This window comes from Scyliorhinus torazame, chromosome 14 (assembly GCF_047496885.1).
Source record: "Scyliorhinus torazame isolate Kashiwa2021f chromosome 14, sScyTor2.1, whole genome shotgun sequence".
Lineage (NCBI taxonomy): Eukaryota > Metazoa > Chordata > Chondrichthyes > Carcharhiniformes > Scyliorhinidae > Scyliorhinus > Scyliorhinus torazame.
Genome location: NC_092720.1, coordinates 106,395,195 through 106,419,418, shown reverse-complemented (window position 1 = coordinate 106,419,418; position 24,224 = coordinate 106,395,195). Strand labels below are relative to the sequence as shown.

General features: G+C 48.9%; 1 protein-coding gene across 2 annotated transcripts in view; it reads right to left on the bottom strand.

The window, feature by feature from the left end:
- Positions 1-451: 451 nt before the first annotated feature.
- The window catches only part of efhd1 (EF-hand domain family, member D1), a 203,078-nt gene continuing 179,305 nt past the window's right edge, over positions 452-24,224 (bottom strand). Inside the window, exons 3-4 of one of the 2 annotated variants that reach the window (XM_072474610.1) lie at positions 17,179-17,313; positions 452-4,375 (exon numbers count right to left, since the gene is read on the bottom strand). In XM_072474610.1, coding sequence (XP_072330711.1) covers positions 4,244-4,375; positions 17,179-17,313 — 267 coding nt within the window. In that variant the 3' untranslated portion in view covers positions 452-4,243. The remainder of the gene's footprint in view (positions 4,376-17,178; positions 17,314-24,224) is intronic. The other variant, XM_072474611.1, reaches the window with a different exon arrangement.

The following is a 24,224-nucleotide window of genomic DNA, read 5'->3' as shown; positions in this document are numbered from 1 at the left end:
GTTTGGCTCATCTATATTTTCAGTAATTACACTTCTGGTTTTACTAGCTATATTGTACGTGCTCCAGAACTGGAGTCACCTATATGACAAATACAGATATAGCATTATTTGAATTTATTTATTTAGTTTTATTTATTTTTTAATTAAATTAAAAAATTTAGAGTACCCAATTATTATTATTTTTCCAATTAAGGGGCAATTTAGCGTGGCCAATCCACCTAACCTGCACATCATTGGGTTGTGGGGGTGAAACCCACGGAGACAGTGACCCAGGGCCGGGATTCGAACCCGGGTCCTCAGCGCCGCAGTCCCAGTGCTAACCACTGCGCCAAATGCCGCCCGCATTGTTTGAATTTATGAAGTGTAAATTAGATTGGACGGTTAGTGCCTCCTGACCTCATAAAGTTGATGTGTGGAAGTGCACAAAGAAAAGTTCACATTCACAATGGAAGACTATTAGTATTTATTTTATTACTCCAAAATATGATTTTAAACAGCATAAACACGCAGCTCGTTTATTATATATAACACATTTTTAAAAATTAGAAACTTCGATTTTTTTAAAGTATAGCTCCTCCCCCAAATAATTACAGCACTGAAATCTCCAACATATCTAATAGAAATCAGTAAAATGTGGCACACTTGAAATTTGTGTTTCTAGACTCTGCTTTTAAATATACAGCTTCTTCATGTTGTCCAGATAAAACTGACCATATCCTGTTCTGCTCTTGTCCCATTTACTTTCAGCTGGCCACCAGGTGACAAGCGTACCTGACCCATGGACAATCCCCCCCACCCTCCAGTGCCTTGTGGAAATGTTGCAGCAACTTCAAATGGCAACGTCCTAAACAACACAGCTTGCTAGGGTCAGACCATCATGCAAGATTGGCTAAGCAAGGGCATATTGCTGTAACACCTTGGGCACACAAAAGTGAAATAATTCAGGTTCCATTCAAGGGCGAAACCCTTAACATGATAATTCACAGAGGAAGAAGCATTGCCAGCAGACCGAGGAAGAAATCATCCTGTAAAAGACAACCCATCAAGTCAGTCCATTTTTTAAAAAGTTTGCTTATAAATATTAGGCAAAATTGCAGTTAAATATATGCATGTTGCATATTTTCTTCACCTATAGAATTCTACTATCTTGGAATTATTATTAGATCCTTGAAGTCACCTTAAATTTTCAACAAATATAAACCTACATTCCCACCTTATTTATTTTATCACAGTGCTAGAGTGGGGTCCCAGTGATCATTATGCTCCCTATCTAATAGAAACCTCAAGCGTTGTGTTTAAAATTGGTGTGTCACACACCTTAGTAAAACAAAGTCAGTGACTTTCCTCCCATTTCGTCCTCCACCCAAACCCCCAAAATAAGTAGGTGACCCAAGTTTGAAGAAGTCCTTTTGTTTGGACATGTTAACCAAAACCTGGGAGGTTTCCTTTCACCATTTGTGGACTCCGAGGTTATAAAGGCAACAAAACGTCTACAACAGGTTCTATCAAGTCTAAATGCCCTTTCCTCATAGAACATATGCAGAAAAACATAACGGTAACAAGGCTGATCAAACCCGTTCATACTCCAAATATGTAACATGAGATTTAGGAATGCACTCAAATTATTTTTCCTTTTGGATTATATTTTGTGAATTATTTTGAGATATCTGCAAACCAACTCTCGACTAGAATTGAAAAATGCTCATGTAATTCTGGACCAACATCACACTTAACAGAAAACAAAATAGCTGGTAGAGTCATTGAATAGATGGCCAAACAGGCAGAAACGATTGCAGCATGGAATAATATTTTCTGCTTCAAATGTTTCCTGTACAAGAAACTCAACCAAGCATTTGTGAAGGGAAAGGCAGGCAAATAAGATGGCAAGCCAATATACTGGCAGATGGCATTTTTAAAAAACAGTACATTGCAAAAGTTTTATGTTCTAGTAATATTTAACTGGACAATCAAAACATTGACCAAAATATCATTTATCAGATTAGTTTTTAAAATAAAGTCAGAATACCCAATTATTTCTTCCAATTAAGGTAATTTAGCATGGCCAATCCATCCTGCACATCTGTTTGGGTTGTGGGGGTGAAACCCACGCAAACACAGGGAGAATGTTCAAACTCCACACGGACAGTGACCCAGGGCCGTGATCGAACCCGGGTCCTCGGCGCTGTGAGGCAGCAGGGCTAACCCACTGTGCCACCCTGCCGCCCCTCATTTATCAGATTAGATAATATTATTGGAACAAGGGAAGTCATGGGATGAAATAAGCATATTTTTGACTTCAGCCCTACCAGAGTGTTTCACATTCACTTCTGTAGATTTGCTATGCCAAGCGTGGGGCCAATCCACCTACCCTGCACATCATTTGGGTTGTGGGGCGGAGACCCAGGCAGCCACGGGGAGAATGTGTAAACTCTACACGGTCAGTAACCCGGGACCAGAATCTAACCCGGGTCCTCGGTGCCGTGAGGCAGCAGTGCTAACCACTATGCCACCGTGCTGCCATTAGGGTACCCTTACTTGCCTGGGAAAGTTGTTTCCTTGTGAGAACCGATTAGACTCACGTGGCTAAATAATATGATGGCGGGGGGTCATGCGCAGCACGCACCCCCCAGCCCCATCGGTGTGAAGCCGACTGCCCCACAGCTATAAGGCATTGTGGGGCAGACGAATGAGGCCCGAGTGGAACATCCTCTTTGGGGGGGGAAGTTCCACTCTCCAAAGCTTCCGACCAGCAGTTCCATCAGTCCCTGGAGATTCAGTGGCTGCTGTCGGCACAGCTGGAGAAGAAAGGACCCAATGCCTTTGATCCCCAGAGCAGGTAAGTCTGGGGTCTTGGCACAAGAGTGCTTGGGTAGGTTAAGGAGAGGCCAGTGGGTGGGGAGGGGGAATGGGGGGGGGGGGGGGGGAGTGCATTTAAAGGAGGGAGCGGGTAGGAAGAACGGCGATTCAACCTAGGCATTGTCAAAGAACAGCCACCGAAGAGCTACCCTCCAAACGTTCCCCAACCTCTTTCCCACCTTTTAGCATGCGAGATAAAAGAAATCACCCCTCCTATTTGCCCTCCTACCTACTCCAAACATTTTATGGCGTGGGCAGCATATTATCAGGTTCAATTGGCATGATAACAATCGTAATTAACACTTATTTGTTCATTTAAATATGACTGGTGGGCTGCTGATTTTGGCACCCATCAGCCTCACTATTATGTGGGTCAGCTTGGGGTAGGTGGGAAGGTGATGGGATGGCACCCACCCCAATTTTAAGTGTTTCCCAGCCCCGCTGGGAAACCTGCTGCCAGGTGCACGTAAAATTTCACCCACAGTCTCTCCTAAACCGCACAATAGGCTGGATAATCACAAGGATGGGCAATCATGGTCAAAACTTTACATCTTATTGTCCTGTGCCATTGAAGGTTCATACACAGACCCTGCTATTTCACAAAGCTTCCATTATTTGTACAGTTGATAACCAACATATGTTTAGAAGAAAAATTTGCAATTTGTAACCTACACATTTCTCATTTCCAAATACTATCAAAACTAATTTAAAATGTTTAAGCAGACTTAATTTAATATTGATACAATATTAACATTTTGGAATTATTATCCACACCATTTTAAGCATCTATTCCTTTATAGTTTTGCAGATTAAATTGTTAAAATCATTACTGGTCTTTGGGTTAAATATTTGTTTAAAACACAGAAAGCAGTTTTCAGGGATACCATTGAAAAAAGTCAACTTCTGCATCTATGGTCTAAACTTGTTCCAAAAGAACTGCAGATTATATATATATATACATATACAAAAATAAGACTACAAAAGATAAATTCAAAAATACTTCAAATGGTGTACAATTTAGTGCAACATTTCTAAGAGGCATTAAATTCTACAAAAGCACAGCCCAGAGCTGTTAGTTTACAGTATAAATAGGGAGATCGAAGGTGATTACAAACATCCTCTAAATTGATAAGCAGACTGCAGCCCCCTAAACCAGGACGATTAATTTAGTCATGCCAATTAGCACAATTGCGTTAGAGGCTTTGTATATAGTTCGACAAAATTAGTTCAACAAAATTTAAGTCTGGAACTTTTATGCTAACTTAAGATAAAACGGCACCCGAGAAACAGTCACTTAGTGCAAGTTTTAGTTTTCCGTCTGTTAGAATTTAGGTTGATGCTTCAGAAATCTGTACAAGTGATTGTGCTGTGCAGGACACTGGAGCTTCTACATAAATGCCGCCTTCAATTCTTTAAAGGCTGCTCTTCGTTGCTTCCTGTCCTCTTCCATACGTTTGCGCTGCTCCTTCTCAGCTATAATCTCAGCTTCAAATTTGCTGCCAGTTGTTAGAGCCTGGACCTGCAAACAAGGGAAAGTTAACTTTAGGCAATAGGACTTTTTGATTTATTTACAACAATTAAATCTCCCCTCATTTCCCTATAGCTTTGCATTACTCCCCATCTGCCAGAGAGGCACCAATTGCCATCATTGCTCAAATCAGTCACTTCTACATGGTCTACTGCTGTTTCCAGAACTTGCAGTCCAGATGAATAGGAGGAACTATACATATAAAACATTAAAAAATACTTCAAATGGTGTACAAATTTGTGCATTTCTAAAAGGTATTAAATTCTACAAAAGCACAGCCCTGAATCATTAATTTTAGCAGTACAAATAATGGGAGTGAGAAAAGAATGCACCAGGAATCCAGGAATTATAAGTTATCTGATGAAATTCCTCAAATGGTAGCCTCTTTTCCTTTAACCATCTTCAAGTTTGGAGCATTCAGCCATGATAATGTTTTGAGGTTTTGGCCAGCCACATGTAAATTAACCTTATCGGAACTGAACCAAAAAAGGACTTGCAAAGCTGCCAACAGCAGGTAAGCTGATAAAATAAAATAACATCACCAGTTGAACCGCTGTTGAATGTTGCTTATGAAATATTCTCAAGGGAAATTAGCGATGGACAACAAATGCTGCCCCTGTCAGTGATGCCCATGTACCTTGAATGTATAGAAAATTCATAATTAAAGCTTGCACCTTGAACCGACTCTTTGAGGGAGTGGAGGACTTACGTGAGGGGTGTGGGAGGGGCCCCACAAACCATATACATATGTTTTGGTCCTGTCTGAAGCTGGAGAGATGTTGGAGGGGGGGGTTTCAGTATCATCTCGGGGGTACTATACGTGAACTTTGAAGCAGGTCCCCTCAAAGCCATTTTTGGAACATCTGCAGCTCAGGCCGATCCGACACCCCCGCCTTCGCCTCGCTGATTGCCCGGAGGCGGGTCCTGTTGGGGTGGGGGTCAGCTTCTCCGCCCTGTGCCTCTGCTTGGCAGGGGGGAGGGGGGATCTACTGGAATTTCTGCCTCTCGAGATGACGTTTGAATGGAGGCTGATGAAGGAGGGGTTCCACAATTCATGGGGACTGTTTATGCGCCTTCGAGAATTGGTTGCCATTGAAAATTAGGGGGGGGGGGCGGGGGAAGAGATGGGGTTATTGTTGTTTGTGATTACACGGTTTACTGACTGACTGTTAATCTTTTACCTGAAACGCACAGGTGGATGTTTTGGTCTGTATATTGAGGGGGGGGGGGGGTGCTGTTTTTGTTTGGGGGATTGTTATTGTATTTGATTTTTGTTTGTTTTTTCTTTTGTTGTTTATTTGATGAAAATGTTGAAATTGAGGAGAATAAAAAGATTTTTTAAAAAAGTTTGCACCTTCTTGCGTGCAAGAAGCTGGCCCCGTAATACAAAGATTTTAGATGATGGTTTACAATTGATGAAGACATGGAACAACTTTGTTGAAGTCAAAAGTTTGTACCACCATTGTATAGTTCATGACCACTTAGATGAAGACTAAACACAAAGAGGTATAGCTAACCCACTTCAAAGCAGCAAGTTATTACATGCTTCCTTGGGATGGGATCCTTGATGCTAACTTTTTAAATTCTTATTTTAGCTAGAAAAATAAATTTTATGTAGCGCCTTTCATTTAAAAAAAAATGTTTTTAAATCGGGTTTTTTGGTATACGTAACAAATATAAATACGAATAGAACAATGAGGATTTTGTAAGGGAGCTCTAAGCCCTTTGCCTAAAATATCTGTGTCCAGCAATTCCTCCAGTACTGACTGTTGTGACAGTAGTGGGTACGTCTTTGTTTCTTTACGCAGAATGTTTTTAAGCTGCAGGTACCTGAATTTGTTGTCACCTGCTAGTTGGAATCTTTCCGTCAGCTCGTCCAGAGTTAAGATCCTACCGTCAGTGTACAGATTCCAAAGTGTCAGCATCCCCCGTCCTGCCTCCACCTTTTGAAGGAGGCACCTGTGAGCGCTGGCGCGAACCTGTGGTTATTGCAGTTGGGGGCTTTTCGGACATTCGGGTTAGGCCGAAATGTTGTTGCAGTTGATTCCACAACTGGAGTATTGCCACCACCACTGGGCTGGTTGAGTGCTTCTTGGGTGGGGATGGGAGTGCCGCCGTGGCTAGGGCCCGGAGGGAAGTCCCCTTGCAGGAATCCTCCTCCATGAGCACCCACTAGGCTTCTGGCCCATTTATCCACCCCTTTATGCTCTGCTTTCAGTCCTTTGCTGTTCTGAGCGCGATCACTAATGGCTCTATCATTAATGTGAACAGCAGCGGGGATAACCCTCATGCCCCTGTGCAACTGGAAGTACTTTGAGCTGTTGTGTTTGTCTATATGCTCGCCATGGGGGCGTTGTACAGGAGTTTCACCCAGGCGGTGAATCCTGCTCCGAGCCTGAACCGCTCCAATACCTCTATGAGGTACTTACATTTGACCCTGCCGAAGGCCTTTTCTGCGTCCAGGGAGACGATCACCTCAGATATTCTCTCCCCGGATGGAGTCATGATCACGTTCAGCAGGTGCCTGATATTCAAAGTTAGCTGTCTACCTGTGGTAAACCACTGTTGCACCTGTATTAGGTGATGTACAGTAGGACCTGTACTACAGGTTCGCACCCGGTAGTCCCTGCCTGTATAAATATGCGTGTCCTCCAGCCAGCAGCCATTTCGCCAGCTGCTGTGGGAGGCCACACACCTGATAGCAATAAAGCCTCAGTTGGATTCAACTATCATCTTTGTCCAATTGATCGTGCCTCAATTTATTGCTATCAGTTTCTAAAGGTGGACCTCCGTATCAAACCGGATCGCCTGCAGCTGGATCCGCACTCAATCAATGCCAGGAAGAACTTCCAGCACTGGCTAGCTTGCTTCGAAGCGTATATCAACGCGGCACCAACCCCTGTTCCGGAGGCTCAGAAGATTCAGATATTATATTCCAGGGTGAGCTCCAATGTCTTTCCGTTAATCCAGGACGCGCCAATTTTCACCGAAGCCATGACTCTACTCAAGGAGAACTACGCACAGAAAACGAACACGCTCTGCTCCAGACACGCACTCGCCACTCGCTCTCAACTCCCTGGTGAGTCCATAGAAGACTTCTGGCAGGCCCTAATCCCACTAGTCCGGGACTGTGACTGTCAGGCTGTTACGGCCACGGAACACTCAGACCTCCTATGCGGGACGCTTTTGTGGCTGGATTTGGGTCAGGTCTCATACGCCAGCGGCTCCTAGAAGGGGCCACGCTCGACCTCGCAGAGACTAAAACGCTAGCTCTCTCCATGACGATCGCCCTGCGCAATGTCCAGTCCTACACCCCCAGCCGCGCGGCCCACCCCTCCTACGCTTCGTGGACCCCACAGATAGCCGCCCCAGCGGGGGCGCTGCCCACCCAATACACCTGCGCTGCATGCCAGCCACGAACCCCGGGGGCACCCGATGCTATTTTTGCGGGCAACAGAAGCACCCCCGCCAACGCTGTCCGGCCCGCGCTGCCATTTGTGAAGACTGCGGGAAGAAGGGCCAATTTGCCGCGGTGTGCCAGGCACGCTCAGTAGCCGCTATCGCCCCCCCACCCGCCTCGGTTACGGACAACGGGCACCGCCATCCCCCCCCAGACTGCGTGCGGCCAGTGTGCGCCATCATCTTTCCCTCCACGCAACACGGGCATTTCATGGGCGCCGCCATCTTGTTCCACCCCCGCAACGTGCGTTCCATGGGCGCCGCCATTTTGTAACCCTCAAGATCTTCGAGAGCCGCCATCTTGTCCACCCCCCAGCACATGGGCACCACCAGCCTTCCAGGACCCGGGCTTACCAGACGCCCCATTACCCGACGACCAACCAAACCTCGCCTCCATGTCAATCGACCAGTCTCGTCCGCATAACCTGACTAACGCACCCACCAGCGTGAATGTCGACGGACATGTAACCTCTTGCCTGCTGGACTCCAGGAGCACCGAAAGCTTCATACACCCGGATACGGTAAGGCTATGCTCCCTCACGATACACCCCGCCAACCAAAAAATCTCCCTGGCCTCCAGATCCCATTGCGTAGCGATCCGGGGGTACTGTACTGTTACGCTCATGGTCCAGGGCGTAGAGTTCAGCGGCTTCCGCCTCTACGTCCTCCCTAACCTCTGCGCTGCACTAATCCTCGGCCTGGACTTCCAGTGCAACCTCCAGAGCCTAACTCTGAAATTCGGCAGGCCTTTACCACCCCTTACTGTGTGCGGCCTCGCGACCCTAAAGGTCGACCCACCTTCCCTCTTTGCCAATCTAACTCCAGATTGCAAACCCGTCGCCACCAGGAGCAGACGGTACAGCACCCAGGACAAGATCTTCATCAGGTCCGAAGTCCAGCAGCTGCTTTGGGAAGGCATCATCGAGGCCAGCAACAGCCCCTGGAGAGCACAAGTGGTAGTAGTTAAAACTGGGGAGAAACACCGAATGGTCATGGACTACAGCCAGACCATCAACCGGTACACCCAGCTCGACGCGTAGCCCCTCCACGCATATCTGACATGGTTAACCAGATTGCACAGTACCGGGTCTTCTCAACGGTAGACCGGAAATCCGCCTACTACCAGCTCCCCATATGTAAATCGGACCGTCCATACACCGCCTTCGAGGCAGACGGCCGCCTATACCATTTCCTTAGGGTCCCCTTCGGCGTCACAAACGGGGTCTCGTTCTTCCAAAGGGAGATGGACCGAATGGTCGACCGGTACGGTTTGCGGGCCACGTTTCCATACCCAGACAATGTCACCATCTGCGGCCATGATCAGCAGGACCACGACGCCAACAGTGCTAAATTTCTCCACACCGCTACTCTCCTAAACCTCACTTACAACAAGGAGAAGTGTGTGTTCAGCACAAACCGCTTAGCCATCCTCAGCTATGTGGTCCAGAATGGAGTTCTGGGGCCCGATCCCGACCGCATGTGCCCCCTCATGGAGCTCCCCGTCCCCCACTGCCCCATGGCCCTCAAACGCTGCCTGGGGCTCTTTTTGTACTACGCTCAGTGGGTCCCAAACTATGCGGACAAGGCCCGCCCACTCACACAGTCCACCCAGTTTCCCCTGACGGCCGAGGCCCAACAGGTCTTCGCCCGGATCAGAGCTGATATTGCCAAGGCCACAATGCACGCTGCAGATGAGACGCTGCCCTTCCAAGTAGAAAGCGACGCATCAGACGTCGCCCTTGCCGCCACCCTCAATCAGGCAGGCAGGCCCGTGGCATTCTTTTCCCGCACCCTTCATGCCTCAGAAATTCGGCACTCATCCGTCGAAAAGGAGGCCCAAGCTATCGTTGAAGCTGTGCGGAATTGGAGGCATTAGCTGGCTGGCAGGAGATTCACTCTCCTCACTGACCATCGGTCGATAGCTTTCATGTTCAACAACACACAGCGGGGCAAGATCAAAAATGATAAAATCGTGCAGTGGAGAATCAACCTCACCACCTATAATTACGAGATTAAGTATCGCCCCGGCAAACTCAACGAACCTCCAGACGCCCTATCACGAGGTACATGTGCCAGCGCACAGTTAGACCGACTACGGGCCCTGCACGACAGCCTTTGTCACCCAGGGGTCATACAGTTGTACCACTTCATTAAGGCACAAAATCTGCCCCACTCCGTCGAGGAAGTAAGGACAATCACCAGGTACTGCCAGGTCTGTGCGGAGTGCAAGCCGCACTTCTACCGGCTGGACCGCGCGCGCCTGGTGAAGGCCCCGGCCCTTTGAACGCCTCAGCGTGGACTTCAAAGGCCCCCTCCCCTCCACCAACCGTCACACATATTTGCTCAGTGTGATCGACGAATAGTCCAGATTCCCCTTTGCCATCCCATGCCCCGACATGACGTCTGCCACCGTCATTAAAGCCCTCAACACAATCTTCACTCTGTTCGGTTCCCCCGCCTTCATCCACAGTGACAGGGGATCCTCATTCATGAGTGATGAACTCAGCAGGGGTATCGCCTCCAGCAGAACGACAAGCTACAACCCCTGGTGAAACAAACAGGTAGAAAGGGAGAATGGGACGGTATGGAGTGCCTCCCGCTGGCAGGAGGTCCTCACTGATGCACTACATTCCATTCGCTCATTACTTTGCACTGCCACGAACAATACACCCCATGAACGTCTTTTTGCCTTCCCCAGGAAGTCCACATCCGGGGTGTCGCTGCCGACTTGGCTCACAGCTCCGGGAACCGTGCTTCTCCGTAAGCATATCCAACTCCACAAGGCGGACCCGTTGGTGGAGAGGGTGCACTTGCTCCACGCAAACCTCCAGTACGCCTACGTGGCGTTCCCCGACGGCCGCCATATACTGTCTCCCTCAGGGACCTGGCACCAACAGGTTCCACCCCCACGCCACCTCCGCCCCCGGCGCCACCTTCCCCTCTCCCGTCGCTGCCAACAGCAACCCCCCCCAGGACCATCCGTCCGTCCCCCCCCCCCCCCTGCCCACGGCCGACGATGAAGAGGATTTTGGAATGCTCCCGGAGTCACCATCGACCAGATCAGCACCAACATCGCCGACACCACTGCGTCGCTCCCAGAGGAACATCAAGGCCCCGGACCGGCTAAACCTCTGACCGGTCCACCGGACATCAAAGGACATTTGTTTGCTCAAATCTTGTAAATATTAACTCATTGTTGTATATAGTTATCCACCAACCCCGCCGGAATCAATTTTTAACAGGGGGTGAATGTGATAAACCACTGTTGCACCTGTATTAGGTGATGTACGGTAGGACCTGTACTACTGGTTCAACGGTAGTCTCTGCCTGCTGGTCCTCCAGCCAGCAGCCATTTCGCCAGCTGCTGTGGGAGGCCACGCACCTAATAGCAATAAAGCCTCAGTTGGATTCAACTATCGTCTTTGTCCAATTGATCGTGCCACACTACCTTTGACAAAGCCCGTTTGGTCTTCTGCGACCACCTCTGGTACGCAGTCCTCCAGCCCTTTGGCTAGGAGCTTGGCCAGTATTTTTGCCTCTTCGTTTAGTAGCGAGATGGGTCTGAAAAAAACATACTTTGTTGGGTCTTTGTCCTATTTAGGCAGCAGCGAGATTGAGGCTTGTGCCAGTGTGGGTGGCAGTGTGCCCAAGGCCAGCGAGTCTGTGATCATCTCCCGCAGGTGCGGGGCCAGTGCTGTCGCGAATCTTTTGTAAAGATCCGCCGGGAAACCGTCCAATCCTGGTGCCTTCCCCGCCTGCATGAAGCTGATACTTTCCATGATCTCTCCCAGTTTTGGCGGTGCTTCCAGGCTCCGTTTCCTGTTCTCCCCCACAACTCGCATGTCCAGTCCATCGAGGAATTTCTTCACCCCTGGGTACCCTGCTGGGGGCTCCGAGATGTACAGCCTTTGGTAGAAGGCCTCGGAGGCTTTGTTGACCTTGTCTGGATCCATTACTAGTGCAATCTCCCTTGTGGCTGCCTGCTTTCTCAACTGGTGGCCAGCAGGTGGCTGGCCTTGTCTCCATGCTCGTATAGGGTCCCCTTTGCCTGGCAGAGTCGGTGTACCGCTTGCCTCGTGGAGAGCAGGTCAAAGTCCATCTGTAGCTTTTTCTCTCCGCCAGGAACTCTATGGTCGGGGCCTCGGAGTATCGCCGGTCCACCTCCAGTTGCCTGGCCGCCCACTCCTCCGTGCCTCTTCGTGCTTTAAAAGCAATTATTTCTCCCCTGATCACAGCCTTTAGGGCCTCCCAGAACGGGGAGGGTGAGACCTCCCCGTTCTGGTTGTTATTTATGTATTCATCTATGGCCTGTGATATTTTCTCACAGAAGGCCTTGTCGGCCAGTAAGGCCGTGTCAATCGTCCATGTGGGGCATTAGGTACTGCCTGTCTCCAACCTCACATCCAGATAATGTGGAGCGTGGTCGGAGATTACGATTGCGGAGTATTCCGCCATAACCAGCTCTGGAAGCACCGATTTCCCATTACAAAGAAATCAATCCTGAATGAATGTTATGCACTTGGGGGAAGAAGGAGAACTCCGTCTCACCTGGGTGGGTGAATCGCCATGGGTCCACCGCCCCCACCTGCTCCAAGTTCTTCTGCAATGTTGGAGGGGTTTCCTGTTTTGGGGTTCGATCTGTCCGTCCGTGGGTCCTGTACGCACTTAAAGTCCCCCCATGATCAGTCGGTGCTTATTTAGGTCATGGATTTCCACAATGGTTTCTTTATAAACACTGTGTCATCCTAGTTGGGAGCATACACGTTAACGAGGACAATGGGTACCCTGTGTAGGACACCGCTGACCATGACGTACCGTCCCTCTGGGTCCGTTACCATCTTTGTCGCCGTGAACATCGTCCTTTTATTCATTAGAATGGTCAGCCCCCTGGCCCTCGTCCCGTAGCAGGGGTGAAAGGTCTGTCCCACCCAGCCTTTCCTTATCTGCAGTCAGTCCTTCCATCTCAGGTGCTTCGTTTGGAGGAGGACTATGTCGGCTTTCATGTTCCTCATGTGTGTGAAGATTTTGGATCTTTTCATTGGGCTATTAAGTCCCCTGACATTCCAGGTGACTATCCTGATGGTTTTTTTTTTGTCCCCCAGCTCCAGCTCCTGTGGGATTAACCATATTTGCTTGGTGAACGTGCCCCTGTACTCTGGGGTTTCCATTTGTTAGAGGCCGATTCAAAATGGCCATGGTGACTGTTCTCCCCATGAGGTCGTGCCCGTGCGCTCCGGGGTTTCCCTTTGTCCAGGGGGCAGACAACATGGCCGGCAATTGTGCGTCCACCACGTGGAAAAGCCCATGCACTCCGGGAGCTCCCTTTGCCTACAGACACTTCCAGGTGGTTGCTTACAGCGCCATCTTGTTCCAAGCCGCCATGTGTGGCCTGTTGTAGCCCATCTGTTGTCTTTGATCAGTCTTTGCCTATTTCTTTCTCATTGTGCCCCTCCTCATCCCCTTTCACACCCTCCTGTAGCCCGCTCCCCCCCATCCTCTTTCCCCCTGCTTCTTTCCCCGCTTCTGTTCTTTGCCACCCCCTCACCCGCCCAACTGCCAAGTGTCTTGCTCACTCTATCCCCTGTCTTACTTTGTACTTGTCTGGACTCCACTCATCCTCCCCTCTATCGCTACCTCCATTTTTCAGAACGAGGCCACGTTCTCCCGTGTAAAATAGTCTCTGTGGTGGTGGTTTGATGTTGGTTGTACAGGTTGTGAGGGTGGGGAAAAGTGGTTCTTTTCTTCCCCCACCCTGTTAGCCGTGTTACAGTCTTGTTCTGTGGGCTCCTCATCGTTTTCCTTGTTGCCGCTTTTCCAGCCCGCACTCCGCGACAGACATATCCGCCTCTGCAGGGACTGTAAAAAAAGTGTTCTTTGCCCTGGAATGTGACCCAGAGCTTGGCTGGGTACAACTTACTAAATCTTACACCGCATGTATACAGCACGGCCTTCGCTTTGTTGAACTCGGCCTGGCGTGTGGCCAGGTCAGCCTTAATGTCCTGGTGTATCCAGATCTTGTGCTGGATTCTCCGCTCCCCGACGACAAAATCGCGTTCGGCGACGGGGCGAAGAATCCGTTTTGGCGTCGAAATCGGGACGGGCACCGGATTTTTAATTCTCCGACCCCTGAAAATCAGCGTACTCATGGAATACGTTGCACCGAGTACCCACCGCCTCAGGCCATTGCCGGAGAGCCTGCCCCGCGAGTCTCCGTTGCCGACCGGCTAAATTCCCGATGGCGTGGCTTACGTGTGCTCACACCGTCCGGACTCAATCCGGGGCCGCCATAGTCAGGGGAGGGCCGATCGGCAGCCTGGGGGGGGGGGGGCTTCATTCGGGGCTGGGGGCAATGTGTGCGGGCGGCCTGGGGCTGGCGACCGGCTGATGCGGGGCACTCTTGCCGGTCCAGGTCCGCGGGCTGAGCCCACGATGGAGCACGGCGCGGCTGCTGCAGGCCACCGCCGTGCGCATGCGCGGTCTCTGACCCGGAAATGCGGGGGGCCGTATCGGCAGCTGGAGCTGCAAGCTCCACGACGGTTCTATGCCAGCCCCCAGCATAATGGTGAATCTGTGGCCATTTGACATCAGTTTTCTTGGCGCAAAAGACCACAGTTTTCACGAAGGCGTGGGGACTTAGTCCCAAAAACGGTGAATCCAGCCCCTTATGTCCTTCCCAGCTGCAGTTCTTGGTCAGACTGGCACAGCATAGGGTTCTCTCCCAGTCTTGGTACCGGTGCATTCTTGCATAAATCGCCCTTGGCTAGTCGGCGGCTTTGGGCTTTGCTGGGAGTGACCGGTGTGCCCTGTCTATTTCTGGTGGGTTGCTCAGCATTTGGGCCACATAGTCTGTGGAGTCCCTAACTTCGATCCCCTATGGTAGGCCCACGATTCCTAAGTTCTGCTGTCTTGACCGGTTCTCTTGGTCCCCGACCTTTCCTTTTAGGCTGTCCTGTATCATGGCCAGCCTCACCACCTCTTTTTCTAGAGCGACGATCTGGTCCCTCTGATCCGTTGCGGCCCTTTCCAGGCCTGCGGTTGTTGCCTCCTGGGCCTTCAGTCGCTTTTCTGCTTTGTCATGGCCCGTTGCATGTGCTCCAGGGCTTTAGCTACCGCGCCCTTCACTGCAGCCTGAATGTTTGATTTCGTCTCATCCCTGTGCTCCCTCCGAGCTCTTGAGAGGAACCTCCTCCAGCCACCTCCTGGTGAGGAAGGGCTTTGTGTGCGGCTGGTCGGGCCCGCTCACTCCGGCGAAATTCGGGTTTTCCGCGTCGTGTGCCCGGTCGGCTTGTCTGTTCGCTGCTGCTCCAGGCTCTTCCCACTCCTGCAGCAGGATTCTCCACAATCGGCGCGATGGCCCGATGCTGGCGCCAAAAACGGCGCGAACCACTCGGGTGTTGGGCCGACTGGAAGCAGAGGAATTCTCCGCACTTCCAGGGGCTAGGTGGACGGCGGAGGAGTTGGCGCCGCGCCAGCTGTCTGCACATGCGGCAAAGGGCCGTGTGAGCCCGCGCTTGTGCGGAACCGCCGGCGTATTCTGGCGCATGAGCAGGGGGTGTCTTCTCCGCACCAGCCATGGCGGAGCCTACAGGGGCCGGCGCAGAAGGAAAAAGTGCCCCCACGGCACAGGCCCGCCCGCAGATCGGTGGGCCCCGATCGTGGGCCAGGCCACCGGGGCGGCACCCCCCCTGGGGTTGGATCCCCCCTGCACCCCCCCCCCTCCCCCGAGGACCACCCCAACCGACTTACCTGCCAGGTCCTGCCGTGTGGGACCATGCCTAACCCACGCCAGCGGGACTGGCCAAAAATGAACAGCCGCTTTGCCCATCGGGACCCGGGGAATTGCCGGGGGGGGGGGGGTCTGCTGCCAACGGCCCCCGGCCAGCGTGGCGTGAATCCCGCCCGCGGAGAATCTGGCAGCCGGCGTCCGGGCGGGATTTGCGCTGCCCCCCAGGGAATCTCCGAGCCGGCGGGAGAATCCCGCCCCGATCTCTGCTCAGCCCCTGGATGACATTTGCCCGGCATCTTTTCTTTTTTTCCCCCCTGCTGTCGTGCTATAGCCGAGGGGATGAATTGTTCGCTTTTTAGGCATTTTTCCGGTGAAGTGGTTATTTTGCAGGTTCACGGGAGGAGTGCCACCTGATGTTCGACTTCTCAGCACATCCCCATCACCAGAAGTCATGTAGCACCTTTCATGACCTCAGAATGCCCCAAAGTGCTTTGTAGTCACTGCTGTAAAGTAGGATTAATGTGGCAGCCAATTTTACACACAGCAAGCTCTCACTAAAAGCAATGTGTTACTCACCAGATCATTTGTTTTTTCAGTGATGTTGGTTGAGGGATAAATTTAGGCCGGGACACTGGGGAGAACTACTCTTCGAGATGGTGTCATGGGATCTTTTACGATCAGTCCAGAGAGGAGACGGTGTGTCGCTTTAACATTTAAGCCAACAGGTGGCACCTGTGGCAGTGCAGCACTCGCTCAAAGCGGTGTCAGCCTAGATCTTGTGCTCCATTCACTGAGGTGGGGCTCGAATCCGCAACCTTCTGACCCAAAGGTGAGAGAGCTACCAGCCGAGACACATTGGCACCTATTGACTCTGACTATGTTTAGTTGCAACTCCCCTCTCGTTCTTCCTATAGTAGCAGTTAGGTGGATTGGCCATGATAAAAATTGCCCTATTCGTGTCTAGGGATGTAAAGGTTGGGTGGGGTTGCGGGGGATGGGAATGGGCCGAGGTGAGGTGCTCTTTGACAGGGTCAGTGCAGGCTGGATGGGCCAAATGACCTCCTTCTGCACTGTGGAGATTCTATGATTTCCATTACTATTGAGGCAGGACTTCAGAAAAATTGTTCCAATGGGCTGCAAATTGAAAACACTTTACCCCAACTCCTGAAGGCCTGTTATATATTAAAATCAAAACATTCATATGCTCGAAAATTCCAAACAATACTGCTGTGAAATGGACAAAAAAAGTAGCGTGATCACCTCTCATATGGACCCACTCTATAGTGACGTACCATGTCGGAGTTCAGCAATGTAAAATGCATCACTGAAGCTCTGCCAGTCCACAGCTGGATTGCCACTAAGTGGATCAAATTACTTATTCCAAGTACAGTAGACTGCTGTCCAATTACACCTCCCCAGTGTTTTTATGAGCAGTTCAGTTGTTGGCAAAACATCAAGGGTCAGCACACACAGCCCTCTAAATGAGAGCTCGGGCGAGCCCAGAATTACCTGAAACCAGTCACTCGGCCGACCATTATAAGTATTCCAGTTTCCAGGCTCCCTTCTGTTCCGTAAACATTTCAACCTTGATCTGACAGTTAGTCTTTACCTTTGCCTCAAAGAAATGCTTGGCACCTTGAACCCCCTCGCTGGAGACGTCAATTTCTGAAAGCCTGGCGAGAGCCATCAACCCACTGTCTTCCTCCAATTCGCCTGCTGCAGCTTTGTGGAAGATCAGAAGAAACTAGAAGGAAATACAGGTACGCTGAGCAAATCAGTGAACTCTCGTCAACTCTGCCCCCAAGATCAAGTCCCAACAGCAATCTCAGTGTAATGATTTCTGTATGCATCTAGGATTCGAGGTAATTAAGCACTGTATACCTTTGGGTTGTGGGGGTGAGACTCACGCAGACAAGGGGGGAATGTGCAAACTCCACCGGGGCCTGGATCGAACCTGGGTCCTCGGCGCCGGGAGGCAGCAGTGCTAACCACTGCGCCACCATGCCGCCTCTTATTTCTTTGATTCTATCTGAAACTTGCTCTCACATGACTTGGCCGCTGCAGTGAGTAAGAGCCAGGGGCAATTTGTTGCCCGACTCCCTTCACTGCTCCCCCATGGCAAACTGCTATGGGTGCGATTCAACGGAAAAATTTCTAAAGGCTGGATTCTTCTGCCCCGTCCGCCGCAAGAACACAACGGGCGAGCTGTGGACAATGGAGAAGTCCATTGACATCGGGCAGGATTCTCCGGTCGCCGGGCGGACACGGCTGGAGAATCTCGCCCAAAGTTCATCTGTGGCGGTGTTTTCAGGGAGTCTCCCGCCGACTCTGTCGGCAGGTTCCCCATTGCTATCCAATGACAGACACTTTTTTGGGCCCTGCGGAGTTTTTCACCAGTTTAGACCACACTTCGAACTTTTTTTTAAGCTCTGGGGAGCTGAGCTCAGATTGTGCTATCATTTTGACAGGGTGCCCTTATCTCTCAGTGAGCTTGTGGGACCCCACACCCCCACCCATGGGAAATGTCTCCCCTCACACCCGCATGGGCACTACCCCACAGCCCTCAATTGAGGACCCCCTTCTCTGTGGTCCCTAGGGACCCCCCCCCCTCTTCAGGCCCTGCAAGTCTCCTTATACTACTCCCCCCTTCCAAGACTGCCACATCATGCCCCCAAATCTCCTAGAGGCCTCTACTTACCTGCTCTGCAGATCCCCATCCTTTAAACACCCCCTCCACCCTCCTTTCATAAGTATGCTTCCCTCAGCCCCTGACTCTTGGCAGTGCCACCCTGGCATCCATGCGCTCCCACCCGGGCAGTGCTCTAGCACTCCGGCCCCGTCCTCATTAATTATGTACCTGAGTGTTTCACGCTGTATTTGGTGGCGGTAGTGGCCTGGATGGCGCCTAGTCCGCCATTGTGTCCAGGTGCCATTTTGAAAAGGCTCCCAACATCACTGACCCATTGTTGAAGAAAGAAGATAGACCACCTGAAAATGAGGATAAATCTCTGGGAACACTCTCAGACCACAAGATAGACCTCAGGAGAATGAAGATGGATCTCGAGGAGCATTCTGAGGCTGGGAGATGGACACTGGATGGACACTGAATCTAGAAGGTCCACCTGCAGCTGCTCCCCTGACCCACTGCTCTGGTGGTGCAGGTTTCAGGATTGTGGGGGGGCCTCCATCCCGAACTCCAGGGACAGTTCCAGGCATTGTTCAGATGAGTCCCAACACCTGTCCGCCATGTTGTTCTGAACGTGTTTCACATTGGTGTATTTTTCCTTCATCTGCATCCAATTAACGGAATGCAAATAAGGTGCACATCAGCCTCGGGCAGGTACCATCGGACATGCCGATGAGGGCTTGGGAGAATTCCACCCAAGATGTTTCTGTAGACCAACCACAACATAAACAAACCAGGGACAATTCATTCAAGTTAAAAAAAACGGAATCCAATACAATTTGATAGGGTAATGAAATGGATCTTTCATAGACCCCCCTACAATGTGCTTCAATATATCAGAGTCAATGAAGGACAAATTTTTTAAAAATAGCCTCTATTTGGCAATGGTTGATGCAACCTTTATGAAAGTAAATGATTAATTGAGTTCTAATTGCTACAATCAAGCATTGCTTTAGATCTAGTTGTTCAAATTGCGATATTTTGGGTGTGTTTTACTTTTACTATTTTTCCTCAACAGATTCTACTGCCAGTGAATTGCATTTTAACCATATCTAATAGCTTATATGATAAGCAATACTCTAGGATCTATAATAGCTACATTGACACTCATAGTGCTCCTGCCAGTAAACCAGCTCCTTTCTAGTGTAGAGGGTAAGAACGTCAGCACCCGATAAAAAACAGGCAGCTTCCCATCTAACCATCGTGAGGCAGGAAATCAATGAATACCTATGACTCCCAATATTTTCTGCACGAGACTCCCAAGTGCAGATCGTCCAATCTCAGCGAGTGTCTTGCTCATTGCCTGAAAAAGTGGCAAGACACCTGCGCTGATTCTAAGGAGGAATGCCTGCCTTATTTTCTGACAATCAGGCATTTGAGCGAACAGCCCTTCCTCCAGCTTCAGCTAATTCTGATTGGCAGCTCCAAATTGTGAAAAAAATATTTTAAGAGCTATGAGCCCAGCAAAATATTAAATACCATTGTGCTGTCATGACAGTCGACAGATAGAGATCCTCTCTTTTAAATCAGATTTATAACCAAACCAACTTGTGTCTCAACTATGTTAGGCCAATTTTAGCACCCACCTATTGTATTAAGCATATCAAATGCAAGAAAGACAGATGGAAGGACAGGCAGGAAGGTAAGGGAGGTGGTGTAGCAATGATATTTAAGGACGACATCAGGGCGGTCGTGAAAGATGATATAGGTTCTGTGGAGAACAAGGCTCAATCCATTTGAGTGGAAATTAGAAATAGTAAGGAGAAAAGGTTACTGACAGGCGTAGTCTACAGGCCACCAAATAATAATACCATGGTGGGACGGGCAATAAACAAAGAAATAACTAATGCATATAAAAATGGTACGGCAATTCTAATGGGGAATTTTAATCTACATGTCGATTGGTCAAACCAGGTCGGTCAGGGCAGCCTTAAAGAGGAGTTCATAGAATGCATCTACGATCGTGTAGTGGAGTATATATTGGAGCCTCCGAGGGAGCGGGTCATCCTAGATCTAGTCTTCTGTAATGAGAAAGGAATAGTTAATGATCTCATAGTTAGGGATCCTCTTGGAAGGCGTGTTCATAGTATGGTTGAATTTAAAATACTGATGGAGTGTGAGAAGATAAAATCCAATACCAGTGTCTTGTGCTTAACAAAAGAGACTACAATGGGATGAGGGAGGAGTTGGCTAGGGTAGATTGGGAGCAAAGACTTTGTGGTGGGACAATTGAGGAAGAGTGGAGAACTTTCAAAGACATTTTTCACAAGTGCTCAGAAAAAGTACAAATCAGTGAAAAGAGAAAAGGATAATCAGCCATGGATATCTAAGGAAATAAAGGAGCGTATCAAATTGAAAGAAAAGCTTTACAAAGTGGCAAAGATTAATGGGAAACTAGAGGATTGGGAAATCTTTAAATGTCAACTGAAAGCCACGAAAAAAGCTAGAAAGAAAAGTGAGATGGATTATGAGAGTAAACCAGCTCAGAATATAAAAACAGATCGCAAACATTTCCACAAATATATAAAACGAAAAAGTGTAGCAAAGGTAAACATTGGTCCTTTAGAAGATGAGAAGGGGGATTTAATAATGGAAAATTAGAAAATGGCATGGCATTGAACAAATATTTTGTGTCAGTCTTCACAGTGGAAGACACAAAGAACATGCCAATAACTGTTGGCAAGGAGGCTATGGCAGGTGAGGACCTAGAAACGATCATTATCACGAAGGAAGGTAGTGTGGGCAACCTAATGGGACTAAAGGTAGACAAGTCTCCTGGCCCTGATGGAATGCAGCCCAGGGTACTAAATTGGTGGCAGGGAAAATAGCAAATGAACTTGTGGTAACTTACCTTAAAAATAAATTTAGAGTGCCCAATTATGTTTTTCCAATCAAGGCGCAATTTAGTGTGGCCATTTCACCTATCCTGCACATCTTTGTGTTGGGGGAGTGAGACCCATGCAGACAGGGGGAGAATGTGCAAACTCCACACAGACAGTGACCCAGGCTGGGATCGTACCCGGGTCCTCAGCGCCGTAGGCAGCCATGCTAACCACTGCACCACCGTACCGCCTTGTGGTAATTACCAGAATTTGCTGGACTCTGGGGCGGTTCCAGCAATTGGAAAACAGCAAATGTTACACCACTGTTTAAAAAAGGAGGTAGACCAATGGCGGGTAACTATAGGCCACTTAGCTTAACTTCTGTAGTGGGGAAAATGCTAGAATCTATCTTCAAGGAAGAAATAGCGAGACATCTGGATAAAAAGTGTCCCATTGGACAGACACAGCATGGGTTCATGAAAGGCAGGTCATTGACTAATTTAGTGGAATTCTTTGAGGGCATTACGAGCGAGGAGGACAACGGGGAACTGGTGGATGTGGTGTATCTGGATTTACAAATGGCATTCGACAAGGTGCCGCAGAAAAGGCTGCTGCGTAAGATGCAGGTGCATGGTGTTATGGGTAATGTATTGGCATGAGGATTGGTTAACTGATAGAAAGCAAAGAGTGGGGATAAATGGGTGTTTTTCCAGTTGGCGATCAGTGGCAAATGGTGTGCCTCAGGGATCAGTGTTGGGTGTGCAATTGTTCACAATTTACATAGATGATCTGGAGTTGGGGACCAAGTGTAATGTGTCAAAGTTTGCAGATGACACTAAGATGAGTGGTAGAGAGTCAAGTGTGCAGAGGACACTGAAAGTCTGCAGAGGGATATTTTGGTAGAAATAACAGCAAAATGGACTATTATTTAAATGGTACAAAATTGCAGTATGCTGCTGTGCAGAGGGACTTGGGTATCCTTGTGCATGAATAGCAAAAGTTAGTTTGCAGGTGCAGTAAGTAATTAAGAAGTCAAATGGAATTTTGTCCTTCACTGTTAGAGGAATGGAGTTTAAAAGCAATCAAGTTATGTTGCAGCTGTATAGGGTGCTGGTGAGGCCACAGCTAGAGTACTGTGTACAGTTTTTGTCTCCTTACTTGAGAAAGGATGCACTGGCACTGGAGCGTGTGCAAAAGAGTTCACTAGGTTGATTCCAGAGTTGAGACGATTAGTTAATGAGGAGAGATAAATAGACTGGGACTATACTCATTGGAATTAGATGAACCTGGAGAATCTGATAGAAACATGTAAAATTATGAAGGGAATAGATAAGATAGAAGCAGGGAGGTTGTTTCCACTGACGGGTGCAACTAGAACTAGGGGCATAGCCTCAAAATGAGGAGGAGCAGATTTAGGACTCAGTTGAGGAGGAACTTCTTCACTTAAAAGGTCGTGAATCTGTGGAATTTCCTCCCCAGTGAACAGTTGAGGCTCGCTTGTGAAATGTTTTTCAGGCAAAGGTAGATAGATGTTTGAATAGTAAATGAATAAAAGGTTACGGTGAGTGGGCGGGTAAGTGGAGCCGAGTCCACAAAAAGATCAGCCATGATCTTATTGAATGGTGGAGCAGGCTAGGGGGGCCAGATGGCCTACTTTGCTCCTAGTTCTTATACAATGCCATTCATAATCTGTGGACATCCCAGCGCACTATAAAGCCAGTGAGGTGCTTTTGAAGTGTAGTTCCCGTGGTCATATAGGAAACACAGTAGTTAACCCGAGCACAGCAAGGTCCCATAAACAACAACGTATTAATGACCAAATAATCGACTTTTGTGATGTTAATTGGGGGATGAATATAGAGGACACCAGTGATAATTACCACGCTCGTCTTCAAAATAGTGCCTTTTAGGTCTACCTGAGAACAGTTGGTTTAAACATCTCATTTGAAACTTGGCACTTCCAACAGTGCACACTCCCCCAGTCCTGCGCTGGGGTATCGGCATAGATTTTTGTGCATTGAACCCACAATTCTTTGGCTCCGAGGAGAGAATGCTAATAACTGATGTGTGGCTGACCCAGTTCAAAAGGAGTTCAATTCAGTGAGCAAAGACAAACAGACCAGCAACAGAAAACAGATCCAAATACAAAAGGACAAGCCAGCACAAACAAAATTGCTTAGTTTGTGAACCAGATTTGGGTTGATTTTTTAAATTTGAAAATGTGTCCATTTGATATTTCGAATACTCCTCGGCAAGTTAACTAACTCTTAACAAGATCTTTCTTCTTAGTCACCTGTCCCATGTTGTTAATCCCTCAAAAGAGTTACTCCTTATTTGAGAGGTCGTTAGAATATGGTCTTACTTACTGAGTTGCATGGCATAAATTTCAATGAATACCGTAGCTGCTTCTAACTGGCTCCAGAATGACAATTGAAACTACTTGGGAGACACAGTAGCACAGTGGTTAGTACTGTTGCTTCACAGCGTCAGGGTCCCAGGTTCGATTCCTGCATGGGTCACTGTCTGTGTAGAGTCTGCACATTCTCCCAGTGTCTGCGTGGGTTTCCTCCGGGTGCTCCGGTTTCCTCCCACAAGTCCCGAAAGGTATGCTGAGAAGTGAATTGGACATTCTGAATTCTCCCTCAGTGTACCCAAACAGGCTCCGGAGTCTAGGGGCTTTTCACAGTAACTTCATTGTAGTGTTAATGTAAGCCTACTTGTGGCAATAATAAAGATTATCATTATTATTGCGTATGAAAGCTGAGGGTAATTAGAATTTGGCAGAGGTGGTGAAGGGAAACAGTGAGCAAAATGAGGGAGCGGTGGGAGAGATGAAATTATCAGCAGTATATGATTGACTGCAAGCCTCACTAATTACATCAAAGTGAGATGTTTGCCAATGCCACCTATCTCTCTCCGCATTCAACACCCCACCCCAACAAATTCAGCAATGAAAGAGGAGCCAGGGAAACCGCTACATTTTGTTACCTACGCTGCTCCCAACAAATAAACTGCAACCAAGATAACATAAGAATACCAAGAATGGAACCCTCCGCACTTCCTTTGTAGCAGTGACAACTTTCTACGATAAATACCACAGGAGGTATTGGAACAGTACCTTCCAAACTCGGAACCTCTACCACCCAG